Below are 13,433 nucleotides of genomic sequence, written 5' to 3'. Positions count from 1 at the left end.
TCCGAGGGTCAGGCTAGGGAGATCCTGGGAAGTTAATCCATGGCTAGGTAGTGCTTGGTGGCCGCCATCTTACATCAACTCGAAGCTAAGTTCTCGGTCTCTACTAAAGAGGGCTTATAGCAATTAAGAGCTCCGTTGTTGCCTGTCAACGGATCGGCCATGAAGATGAAATGTGAGGATTTGGAAACGGTCATTGTTTGTGATGATCTGGAGAAGTTCTTTCAGACTGAGGCTCAGCGACCTCCTCTAAAGAAGGAATAGCTGACAGAGTTTCTTAGAAAAAATGTTGACGTGTTTGAATGGAATGCTTATGTGGCCCCAAGGGTGGATCCAAACTTCATTTGTCATTATTTAAACATTAATTCCTTCATCACCCCCAAAAAGCAACCACCTCAGTGCTCATTTAAGGATCACTCCGATGCTGTCAAAGATGAGGTGATAAAACTAAAGTAAGCGGGGGCTATTAAGGAGGTGTTTTACCTTGAATGGCTGGCCAATACTATGGTGGTGAAAGAGAAGAGTGGAAAATAGCGAGTGTGTGTAGACTTCACAGAACTAAACAAGGTTTGTCCAAAAGATCCCTTCCCTATGCCTAGAATATTCTAGCTGGTGGATGCAATTGTAGCCCATCCTTAGATAAGCTTCCTAGATGCCTTTCAAGGGTACCACCAAATACTGCTAGCCCCAGGTGATTTGGAATAGATAGCTTTTGTCACCCCCGTTGGGAACTACCACTACAAAGTGATGCTATTCAGTTTGAAAAATGCTGGGCCTACCTATCAAAGGATGATGACTAAAATGTTTGAACTATAGTTGGGCAAGAGTATCGAGGTCTACATAGGCGACATGGTGGTGAAGGGTAAGTTAGTGTCCAAGTATGTGGTTGATCTCGGGAACATTTTTGAAATTCTGAGGAAGCACAAGTTGTGCCTTAACGCTTCCAAATGCTCTTTTGGTGTAGGATCGGGCAAATTTCTAGATTACATGGTTACTTATCATGGAATTGAAGTTAATCTTGATCAGATTAAGGCAATCAATAGTTTACAATCACCTCGGAATCCGAAGGAAGTCCAGAAGCTGACTGGAATGACTGCTACTTTGAATCGATTTATCTCTTGATCAACAGATAGGTGCAAACCTTTCTTCCTATTGATGAATAAATGGAAAGGGCTTGAGTGGACCGAGAAATGTGCCTTAGCTTTCCAATAGCTTAAGGATTATCTCTCTCAGCCACTTATCATGTCCAGTCTTGAAGTAGATGAGGTATTATTTGCTTATATTGCTGTAACCCTCTATGCCGTAAGCTCGGTCTTGATACGAGTCGATAACGGTGTAAAAAGGCCAGTTTATTACGTGAGCAAATCACTACATAAGGCCAAGGTCTGTTATCTCCCACTAGAAAAAGCCATTTCGACAGTGGTACATACTACGCGTAATCTCCCCCATTACTTCCAGGCATATATGGTAGTTGTCTTAACTCAACTCCCATTTAGAGCTCTACTCCGAAGCGCTGATTACACGAGGAGGATTGCTAAATGGAGGATGATGCTAGGGGCCTTCGACATCAAATACATGTCTCGTACCTCTATCAAAGGTCAAGTCCTCGCAGATCTAGTAGTTGAGTTTACTGAATCCCTGTTGGAAGTAGAAATAGAGAATCAAAACATGGATGGAAAATCGGTTGGCATGATCTCCTAACAAGGTCCCTTATCCTGGAAAGTATACATCGATGGTGCTGCAAATCAGAAGGGCTTCGGAGTGGGGCTAGTTTTGGTCTCACCTGAGAAAATCACCATTGAGAAATCATTAAGATTGGGACTCTCTGCCACAAATAACGAAGCCGAATATAAGGCTCTGTTGATGGGAATGACCATGGTTCAAAAAATGGGTGGAAAGGCTGTAAAGGTGTACTCAGACTCAAGATGGTCATCGACCAAGTGAAAGGGGAGTTTGATGCCAAAGATGAGAGAATGCAAGAGTACTTGAGTCATGTTAGATGTTTGCAGTCAAGCTTTAAATCTTTCAACCTGTTGCATATCCCTAGAAGTGGAAACACACATGCTGATTCTCTAGCCACACTTTAACCTCCTCAGCGCAAAGCATACCATGGGTCATCCTTATGGAAGACTTATGCAAACCCACAGAGGTTAACAGAGAGGTGGTTCATGTTCACCAAGTTAGAGTGGGGCCTAGCTGGATGGACCTTATAGTACTATTCTTGAAGGAGGACATCCTACCTGAGGAAAGGTCAGAAGCTGATAAGATACGAAGAAAGGCTCCTCGGTTCTGGTTGTCCGAGGACTAGAAATTGTACAAACACTCATTTTTTGGGCCATATTGACTATGCATACACCTCGAAGCAACAAAGCTACTCATGGAAGAGTTACATAAGGGGATTTGTGGAAGCCACACTAGAGGAAGATCCTTGTCGCATAGAGCCATCATTCAAAGCTATTGGTGGCCTAACATGCAAAACGAAGCACAAGAATATGTAAAGAAGTGCGACTAGTGTCAAAGATTCACACCAAGCATACACCAATCGAGAGGAGTCCTTAATCCTCTGTCCAGCCCCTGGCCATTCGCTCAATGGGGCTTGGACATTGTTGGTCCTTTTCCCAAGGTAATAGGGAATAAGAGATATTTGCTAGTCAACATGGATTAATTCACTAAGTGGGTTGAAGTTGAGCCCTTAGCGAATATCAGAGATGTGGATGCCAAGAAGTTTGTTTGGAAAAACATTGTCACCCGGTTCGGGGTCTTTCGTACTCTCATTTCAGACAATGGCCTTCAGTTTGATAGCAAATCTTTCAGGAGGTACTATTGTAATTTGGGAATTACGAATAGATATTCTACCCTAGCCTAACCCCAAGGAAATAGACAAGCTGAGGCTGTTAACAAAGTCATAGTTAATGGACTCAAGAAGAGGTTGGATAATGCAAAGGGAAAGTGAGTAGAAAAGCTGTCACATGTCCTCTGGACATATCGAACCACGCCTTGCAGGTCAACCGGGGAGACCCCCTTTTCAATAACTTATGGGGCTGAGGTTGTTATTCCTTTAGAGATTGGCTTCCCAACATTAAGGACCAGTTCATTCAATCTGAGTAGTAATAACGAGTTGTTAGAAAAGAGCTTAAACTTTATTGAAGAAAGATGAGAAAATGCAATGGTTCAATTGGCATACTACCAACACAAATTCAAGCAAAGTTATGATGCCAATGTAAAGCTGAGGCCATTAGTGCATGGTGACTTGGTATTGAGAAAAGTTCTAGGTACTGCAAAGAACCCAGCGTGGGGAAAGCTAGGACCCAATTGGGAAGGACCACATCGCATCACCTCGGTGGCTGGTATAGGAGTGTATTTTCTGGAAGACTTAGATAAGCATGTAATACCACGCCCTTGAATGTAAACAACCTAAAAAGGTATTATTATTAATAAAAGTTTTCTTTATTAATATGTTCATTTGTTGTATAAACGCATTGTACATTTTATGACATCTTTATATAAGTGATTAAACAGAACTTTAGCCATGTCTGGGTCCTTGGACCAGATGCTTTGGAAAAATTAATACTCTATGATATCTTTATATAAGTGATTAAATAGAACCTTAGTCATGCTTGGGTCCTCGGACTAGATGCTTTGGGGGAAATTAACACTCTATGACATCTATTCATTTTTTCCAAGTGTTAAACAGAGTTTTAGCTATGTTTGGCTCCCTAGACCACATACTTTGGTAAAATTAACACTCAAAGACATCTATTTGTTTTTTCCTAAGTGTCAAATCTAATCCAAGAATATGCCAACAAAGTCTTAGCTATGTTTGGCTCTGCGGACCACATACTTTGGTAAAATTATCAAAGACATCTATTTGTTTTTCCCTAAGTGTCAAATCTAATCCAAGAATATGCCCAATTCCTTGGATTGGTGGCTTTGAGGTAAATTATGTATGTTCATTATGTTCAACTTTCATCACAAAGGGTTCTATTTTTCAATGCAAATATATGGCAAACCTCTTTATTGATGGTATTTAGTCAAATAATTTGAGCTGACTACAGGGTAGTATTGTTAGTTTTTATTAAAGATAGAGTGGCAATAGTTCAAATCTATGATAAAATTGAGAAACATATAAAGTAAGGACACAAGAAATAGAAATAAAGGTCTATTCATTAATGAAAGGAAGATACATTACAAGCCACAACAAAAGAAGATAACAAAAAAGGAAATGATAATAAGAACAATCCTACAAACTACTTCTCTGTGGGTTGAGAGCCTTTTTGGATATGGCCTTGAGCTTAGCATCCCTAGCTTCAGACTTTGACCTAGCTTCTTTGGCTTGGGAGACCACATCCTTGATCGTAAGGTCATTCTCGGAGTGAGGGTCTTTAGCTGAGGACAAGACCTCCTTACCCTTCCTCACTCCTATGTGGCCTTCAGCATCAACAATAAGATCCTAAATACTGGAGACCTGCTCAGGAGGAGGAAGGGGTAAGGTAGTGGTTGGAGGGAGGCCCACTGGAGTTTCTCGGATATGTTTGAGAAAAAATATACTCTCAGCTTTCCTCAACTTGGAGTCAGCAGGGACCCCCACATGGTTGAGCGCCTCATTCCACGTCTCAGTGCAATAGTCCCTACATGCTTCGGCTACTTCCTCAGTTAACCTAACCTTTATCTGCTTCACCCCATGCTCATAGGCTACTTTCTTCGTGGCCATAGCAGCTTCCCTGGCTACCTGAGCTGTCTCTTTGGCTTTTTGTAGCTCAGCTTTCAGATCTAACACTTTCTGCTTCTCGGTGGCCAAGTCTATCTTGGTCAGGTGGAGGCCCTGACGTTGGTTCTTGGCTTGGGCTTCAGCATTTTTCAGACCAGCCGCAACATTCGCACGTTTCCTTTCGGCGATGGTCAGCTTATTGCCCAGCTCTTTATGCTCCTTTTTCAGGGCTCTCAAAGCCTTCTTAGCCTCAAAACGGGAGTGGGCCTTAGCCTTAACCTCGTCATGAGCGTTCCTAACCCATTCCTCAGCTACATAAATTTACTGGGTAACCTACATAAAAGTAGTAAAAGGGTAATAAAAATGTATACATATATGAATAAACGTGTAGCTTAGTATTTAACAAAAAAGGATCTTGATTGACTTACCATTGCAAGGTCCCTCTTTAATGACGTGAAGAGGTTTGATTGCTTGGTATGCCTGAAACCCTCCACGTCTCAAGGGAGGAGAAGAGGTTGCTCTAAAGCCTCGGCTAGGTAGGTGGCATGCCCCATTTGGGACTTCCAAATCGTGGCATCCCAAGGAATGGGAGCACCCTCCATCTTTAGCCGAGGGGCCTAGATGTGTGGCCCTTGGCGCATTTCAGCCTTGTCCCGGCTCTCTACAGACTTAGCCCTCTTGTCCTTGGTGTCCTTAGCTTTCTTCTGTTGTTTAGCCCCCTTTTGAGGGGCAACCTCGCCTTCCTCTAGGTCCTCAATTGGCCTTTTCTTCCTCATATTCGGGTTAGCATGCAGTCCGAAGTCAGTAGGGGGCAGGTAAGAAGGAGGAAGACTGGGAGGAACTTGGGTCTTGGGGACTTCTTTTGAAGTTAACCCCTTGTTTCTGTTCGCCAGCAAACCTTTTAAGCTGTTCCTTAGCTTCAAGTCTATTTCTTCTCCTTCAACTTCTGAGCTAGTATCAATCCAAGCAACTATTAACCTTAGAGAATGTGCAATAGAAAGTTTGTCAAAATCAACCTCAGAATCCGAGAGTTCTATCGGCCTTCCTAACACTTCACCTTCCTCGTTAAAGCTGAATTGGTCAATCTCGGCTTCAAGGGATGAGTGTGTAGAAGCTATCTCCTCTCTTGGAGTAGCTACCTCTTGTGGGATGCACTGATTGGGTAGCTCAACAAGCGGGAGGTCTTTCCGAGCCAAAAACCCTGGTTTAGATACGTCTATGCGTGCTAGTCTAGAGCTACCAGCCCTTATTGCCTGGCCTGTGTCTCCGACCTCAATAGGTAGTTGAAAGCAGGAGTCAAACTGATCCCCAGAGCAAAGTGTCTTTTATTTGCAAAAACATCCAAGAAGGAAATCATGGTCAGACTAATGAAAATTATCATTAAAAGAAGATGAAGTGTTAAAAGTTAAAGGGCTAAACCCCTTGTCCAATGGAACTGATTTTGGGGTACCCCACCTGGCTCTCCTGCTTGAGTTGGGTAGGGAAGACCATCATGCCACTCTCCAGGGGCGACCAGATAGTCATTCTTCAAGCCCTTGTTCGACTTTGGAAGGCAGGATATCAACCTAATGATATCGGACCAAGACTTGAGGTAATATCCTGCGCTAGTAAGGGAATGACACTTGTACATATGAACGACGTTGTGCCATGTGAGCCCTAAGTTCATCTGATCATTTAGAGCATCTACACTGCTTAGGACTCTAAACAGGTTGGGAGTTCACTGATGGGGACATAACTTGTGATTGAGCAGGTAGTCTCTGGTTATCCTACCCATGGGAAGAGTCATTCCTCCCTCTATAAAGGTGATCATTGGAATGACAACTTCACCTTCCCCTCTATCTGTGTATACTTGGTTCAGGGCGCAATATTGTAGGCCTACTCCCTGTGGGATATGGTATTTGGCCTTAAAACCCTTCATACCGACCAGAGAGTCTACTAAGTGCTTGAATCTACCCATCTAAGCAAACGTAGATGACGCAAAGGAAGTTTTCTAAAATGGAAAGAAGGCTGAGGAGAAAAAGAACTGTTGAAGAGAGAGATACTTACAAAAGCAAGTGAGTGTATTAAACCCTGAACCTTTAGGAAAATCATTTTGGAAATTTCTTAAGGAAAAGAGTTATGGAAACTCATGAGTTTAATGAGTTGGAGTGCTTGAAATCTCCAAAGAACTTGAAAATTCATAAATTAAAGGGAGAATGATCTCCCTCAAGGCTTTATATAGAGGGTGAAAATGAGTGGGAGTTATCCCGCTTAAAATTCCAAGAGAAAGATTAGCCATTGGATCTGCGCCTCACCATCAAATCTAGGGAACAAGGCGCCGCCTGGAGTAATTAATGGTGCCTCACAGACTTTGAAGCGTCAGCAGCAATCATGGGTGCACAAAATGGTAATTTCACATGTGTGAACCAGAGAAATAAATGGTTTTGCCTCTTAAAAATCAAAACCCCACTTTTTCTCCTCGGATGAGAGGAAAAAACCGGAGTTTCAAGAAGTTATTGTAGGGATAAGGGCCCAAAATCATATATTGGGCCTTGGGCTTTGTCCGAGGACGTTGACAGGTCTGAGGAGGGATAAATAGTTATAAGAGATTTCAGTTTAGAGTCTCATAAATGAGAAATGAGTGGAAGGCGGTCCGAGGAGGAATTCCTCCTCAAGTATGATAGATATTGCTCAGATGTGTATTCCAACAATGAAAGTAGCCTTCATAGAAGCTCTAGTGATAGGAACGTGCCTCGTGAACATACGAGAAGGAAGGGCACCCAAAAATATCTAAGGAAAAGCTGCTACTATCACATTAAATGCATTGCAGCTACTTTTTGTCCGCATTTATGTGGATAAGACCCTTGAACAATACTGCCTTGGCTATCGCAACTCATAGAAAGCCAAAGAGGATGTCTGATAGAACAGTTACTCAAGTAAGGGCTCAAATAATCAAAAAGTGTATGATTAAGATGGTCCAAGGGGAGCTATATAATGTAAGAGACCCTCCATAAGGAAGGGATCGAAAAAATAAAGAAAGAACACTGTAGCATTCAAAGTTATACCTGTAATCAGTTTAATTGATTTATATAGAGATTTATCTCCTCGGATAGGGAAATTCAGTCAGTTCTATGTTCCTTGTTCTTGCTTAATCATCTCCTGAATCCATACTAACTGTTGTCAAATTTATTAGGGCCGAGTTCTTTGAGCCACTCTTTACAAATTTATTGTATTGGGCTCACTGGGTCAACATCCCTTACATTTTGGACTTGGGCTGCAAAACGTGCCCATACAAAAGACTTTGCAAAAATAAAAGTACAAGCACATACCTTGTTTTGATCAGAGGTAGTGGTGGAGAGAGGTAGGTAGGTTTTGGTTTGAAAGTCAAATCGAAATTTGAGTGGAGTTGGGGGGTGAGACTAGTGGCGCTAAGCTTTCTGGTTAAAGTTAGACTTCTATGTTATGTACTAAACTCTCTAGTTAATTATGCCCATACTTGATAAAAGAAAGGGGTTAAACATAGAAATTCACCTAAATTATGGGTATTTGCACTTTCCAAATAAACTATGAAAACTTTGCATCAATGTAATATTACAAATTTTACCCTGTAAGCCTGATTGAATGTTACAATTAATACTACATGCAAATGACTTGACCACAAAAATTGAATTGAATCGCCATTTTACTTATGCAACAAATTAGTATATTAAATTTTTTATAGTCATGTGACTTGCTTATATCCATTAATTTTAACTTTTAACAATTAATCAAACTATGGGCCTGTTACAAGGTTTTGTACAAATTGGGTAATAATTACAAATTTTATATTGTGCGGTGCAAAATGCATGTACCTCCATTATTTATGATGGTTTTCTACAATTAATCCTAAGAAAATGATTAACTTAATACAATCAAATATTAATTTATAAAATCTGTTTTAGTAATTATCATTCATGTTATTCAGGTTAACTCTTAGGAATGGGGATTTATCTTTTTTCTAAATATAAAGTAGTTTTATTAATTAAAAGAGATTATTGGCGGCCAGGGTCATCTCTCACCTCATGAACAAAAACACGGTTAGGGAGGGTAGAGGTAGGGATTGGCTCATAGCAATTGCAATGAAAGGTCCACTAGCAATATTTTGGGCTAAGAAATTTGCAGAATTTGCAGAACTAGAAATTTACAGGACCAAGCCAAACCATTAATAGCCCAAGTTAGTGAACGTGCAGGCCTGTTGACGGCAGTTATCACTTCCAAATAGTTTTCTTTGAGCGCCACAAAATCGAGGATTAGCTAGTCTACTCAAAGTTGTATATACAATATACACCTTTACAGCATGGTGTATATTGTATATGCCTTTAATTTTTGATGATTTAGGAGCAACTTGTACACCATGTTCTTCGTTACCACAATTAGAGCCTCCTTTTCTTCTTCTTACAACAAGTGGAGGGAAAATTATTAAGTATTCTCGGAGTACTATAAATGCGTACTCTTCTCTCTGACATGAATAGTGCATCTTGTTGAACACAGTTCCAGTTCTAGACTTGTGAAGAAGACAAAGAAGATTGTATGTGAAGAAAATGCACCGTTTCATTTTACATAAGATTGGACAATTAAATCAAACTCACCGTTTCACTTATGTGTTGACTCTCTTAGGTGCTTTAGTGAAACAATGCGCATCACTCTTATCTGATTCAATTGGCAGTTTAGGCTTGGCACGTAAATCAGTTAGAGTAGTGTAACTAACTCCCTAAATATTAGGAGCTTAACTTTATGGCTTAGCTTAATCTTGTTGTATATAAACAACTTTGTGGGCACAGATGTAAAGTATGAAAAGAATTCTCTGGAATTGAATAGAAGTTTCTCTCATTCTTCTCTCTCTTTCTCTCTCTCTCGTTCATTAATTTTCTTGTTCTTTCTCTCATTTTCCCAGACTTTCTTTTCTTTGAAATTGTTCATATAAATTTGCTTTCACTGTGATCATTGCAAAAGCTTAGTCCTCTGGTATTGAATCTTTCATCACGTTCCACCATGAATTTAATTAGTGGGATCCACCATTCATGTGAGAGGAGGGAGTACGCATTTATCGTACTCTGAGAGTACACAATAATTTCCCCAAGTGGAGAAAGGGAAGAAGAAAAGGAATTTGAACCCAAATCAATGAATATGTATGTGTGTGTGTGTGTGTGTGTGTATATAAGCAGAGATTTTATATGGGAAAGCATGAGAGTTCTGCCAAGTGTCGCATTCTATGCAAAGAGAATTGAAATATTCTCAAGTGCTACATCAGAGATAAGAACAAATTAAATATTGACTTTTTATTTCATTTTGTTCAATATTTCAATATTTTTCTAATTAAAAAATAAATATTATTTGTATTTTTTAGTTCAATGTATCAAGACTTTTTATCCCTTACACATACATGCAAAACTCTCTATATATTAATTCATGATTCACCTCTTGCACTTCTACCCCTTTATATAATCTACCCAAAGCCTTTCATGCCATCTCGTGTCGAATAGACACAAACTAAAAACGATGTCATTTACCTTCAATCTTTCGACGACATCTAACTAACTTTAACATTGTTATTTCATCTAATCCTAATCTGTATGAGTTAGCTACAACCAAGGAAGGGAGACTTGCATTTTATATTTGAGTGACAACGACAATTAGGATTTTGATGTTAAGGTTAGATGTTGTGAATTTGTGAGTTTTGAAAATGATGAGATTGATTGTGTGTGTTTGGAATGTGTATTTTGTTTTAGAATTTAGGAGAAAGAGAAAGACACATTCTATATCAACTTTAATTTAATCTATAAAATTCCTCTGAAGAAAAAAAAAAAAAAAAAAAAAAAAAAAAAAAAAAAAGTCATTACTTCAATTGGACAATTATAATGGATATGTGAGTGAAATTTATAATTGTTGCATTTTATGATGAACTCATTACAAATAAAGTTCTATAACAATTATATTATAATATATGTACAATATTATCAATGCATCGCACGGATAGCTTATAGCTTATTGGTTCTTTTTAATGGAAGAAACGAGCAATCATATTGTATCATAGCTCGCCCTTTGAGTACAGCCCCCAAATCCTCATCTATATATGCACGGTCCCTATATGTTCCTAATGCACCCTGGTGATTTTGACCATTTGAAGGCCCTGACATGTAGATCTGAACTGTACTTTTGACCTGGTCAAAGTGAACCCATTTACAGATATGTCATATTAGTTGAAGTATTGCATGAAAGGAGAACCTTTTGAGGATTTATGCACCAAAAACAGATTAAGTCATAGTGTCTTATTACACTTAGCTAGATCAAATAAAACCAGAATTCCTCTTTACACTTGATCTCAAGTTCAAGATATACAATATGCAAAGAAAAGGAAAGCTTTAAAATAAAATGAAATAAGCTAAGGTATTAGACAAAATTTAGCAGCAAAGATTAATACATATTTTAGATAGAAGAGACACATATAAGAGCAAGACTTATCTAAGGGAAATGACCAATAGGACGATTAAGCCTATTGTTATTGTTGTTGTTGTTCCTCACTTCCTTGCCAATTCCATACAATATCCTTGAGTGAGGGCTTCAAATCCTGTTTACAGAAATTTCTATACTCCAATGTGTCCCCTGCTGCTTTCATCACCTCCACAACACAAAAGGAAGGTGTAACTTCAAAAATTTCAGCATCTATTGCAAGTTGTCCTTTCCTCCCTTCTTTTCTGCCCTGTAATTTCACCTTTCCATCTTTCTTCATGAACTTAAATCTCTCCATCTCTGCTATTTCTTCAAATTTCGACTCAATCACTGAGGCGGGTTTTGTACTGGTGAATCTTGCCTGTGGTCTCTGACTCATGTCCTTCTCAAACAAGCCGGATAGATCAAATCCTTGTGAAAGAGAGATAATATCAAAGGCATTGAAACATGGTGGTCTCCTGTGGCTTGTTTCTGCACCAACTTTGTTGTTCAAATCATCGTCAGAACCTGATGAAGCAAAGGCAGCTTGAACATCACTAACGGAGATGTTGTCACCATCTGGAGGGGGTAGTGGGGTTTCAAACTGTTTGAATCCCTTCTTGAACCAAGTATTCTCCTTGATCTTGGCCACATTTATTCTTGTGCTTGGATTGGTGTCAAGAATTCTTGAAAGAAGCTTTTGAACCTCTGGTGGGAACCACTGGGGGCACTTAAATTCTCCTCTGCTAATCTTCTTATACATTTCCAGGAGATTCATATCTTGGAAAGGAAGATAGCCTGCCAATAATACAAAGAGAACCACACCACATGACCATATATCAGCCTTAGCTCCATCATAACCTTTCTTGTTAATTACTTCCGGAGCTACATAAGCTGGAGTACCACACATTGTGTGAAGAAGGCCATCTTGTCTCCTGGAATCCCACAATGCACTCAAGCCAAAATCTGAAATTTTTAAGTTACCATTGTCATCAAGAAGGAGATTCTCTGGTTTAATGTCTCGGTGATACACCCCTCGGCTATGACAAAAATCCACAGCCCCAATCAATTGTTGAAAATATTTACGTGCCGCATCTTCCTTAAGCTTCCCTTTAGCAACCTTGTTGAAAAGCTCTCCACCTTTCACATACTCCATGGAGAAATAAATCTTGGTTTTGCTTGCCATGACTTCATAGAGCTGAATAACATTAGGATGTCTAACGAGGCGCATCACGGAGATTTCCCTTTTGATTTGATCTATCAATCCCACCTTTAAAACCTTCTCCTTGTCAATAATCTTAATGGCTACACTCTGACCGGACTTCAGGTTTCGCGCCAAGTAAACCTTTGCAAATGTCCCTTGTCCAAGCATGCGGCTAAGCTCATACTTTCGCATCAATATTGCACACGTCCCTTTCTCCATTTTGCCTTGTCTCCTTCCACCTACCAAAAAATATAAAGGATATGAAATTCAAACACAAAATCTACCAGTGCTCATTGCAATTTGCTCTACATGTTTCTTTTCAATTTTTTAACTGAGGTTCAAGGCCTGAAAAATCTGACTTTCTCCATGAAAATAAGAGGGAAAAGACAAAGGGACAAAGGAAAATCAGACCTTGCATAAAGGCAGGGTCAAGAGACATCCATCCATGAATGAAAGAGCTGCAACAAGTACAAGTTTATTGTAGCAAAACAGGCCGATTGAGGAATTGCAACTAACTCAAAACCGATCAGTACTGTGTCAATGTACTAATATAGTAAAAGATGTGTTAACGGACTGACTCTCTATAGAAAAAGTAGTGGTTGTAATTTAAGGCCCTATTTATGGTAACTAATTAATTATGTTTGTGTGCTGAATTTTTTGGACCTTGCTATATATATCAGGCGTAAGGCTTTAGATGTTTTGACTAGCTAGTTGTCGAATTTACCCGTTAAACAAGCTCGGAACTTCAAAGAAAATGGTCATACTCACACCCTGTACCTTCAGATAGATTCGGATGAGAAAGAAGTGGCGGAGAAACATTTAAGTCAAGGGGGCATGAAATTTTTTACTCTTTCTTGGTCATTGCTTAGGTGGCATATTATGTTAGTTTAAGCTAGACAGATGAAACTGATAGGCTAAAAACGTATTGATCTCTTGTGATTAAATTAATTGATTAATAAGCTAAGTTATTAATTAATCAAATTAAAATGCAAAGCGCGTGTTAGCACAAACAAATCACCAATAACTAAAGTATGTAGCGGAAAATAATTTGACACGGTGATTTGTTTACAAATGGAG

At 39.4% G+C, this 13,433-nt stretch overlaps 1 protein-coding gene across 1 annotated transcript; it reads right to left on the bottom strand.

Moving 5' to 3' along the window:
• Nucleotides 1-11,007: 11,007 nt before the first annotated feature.
• On the bottom strand, nt 11,008-12,868 carry LOC112033419 (CBL-interacting serine/threonine-protein kinase 20). The gene is made up of 2 exons (XM_065770646.1): nt 12,768-12,868; nt 11,008-12,595 (listed from the first exon to the last, which is right to left on the bottom strand). Exons 1-2 carry the CDS (start codon nt 12,793-12,795, stop codon nt 11,223-11,225), a joined length of 1,401 nt encoding a protein of 466 aa, XP_065626718.1. The 5' UTR covers nt 12,796-12,868; the 3' UTR covers nt 11,008-11,222.
• Between the last annotated feature and the right edge of the window lie 565 nt (nt 12,869-13,433).

The sequence above is a fragment of the Quercus suber genome, unplaced genomic scaffold (assembly GCF_002906115.3).
Source record: "Quercus suber isolate HL8 unplaced genomic scaffold, Cork oak 2.0 scaffold_34, whole genome shotgun sequence".
NCBI lineage: Eukaryota > Viridiplantae > Streptophyta > Magnoliopsida > Fagales > Fagaceae > Quercus > Quercus suber.
The sequence above is the reverse complement of the archived record's forward strand: the minus strand, read 5'-3'. Positions and strand labels throughout refer to the sequence as shown.

Coding starts and splice junctions, on each gene's coding strand:
- LOC112033419 (XM_065770646.1), bottom strand. CDS start 12,795: ATGTCTCTTGACCCTGCCTTTATGCAAG. Junction 12,596..12,767: donor TGACCCTGCCTTTATGCAAG/GTCTGATTTTCC, acceptor ATTTTTTGGTAG/GTGGAAGGAGACAAGGCAAA.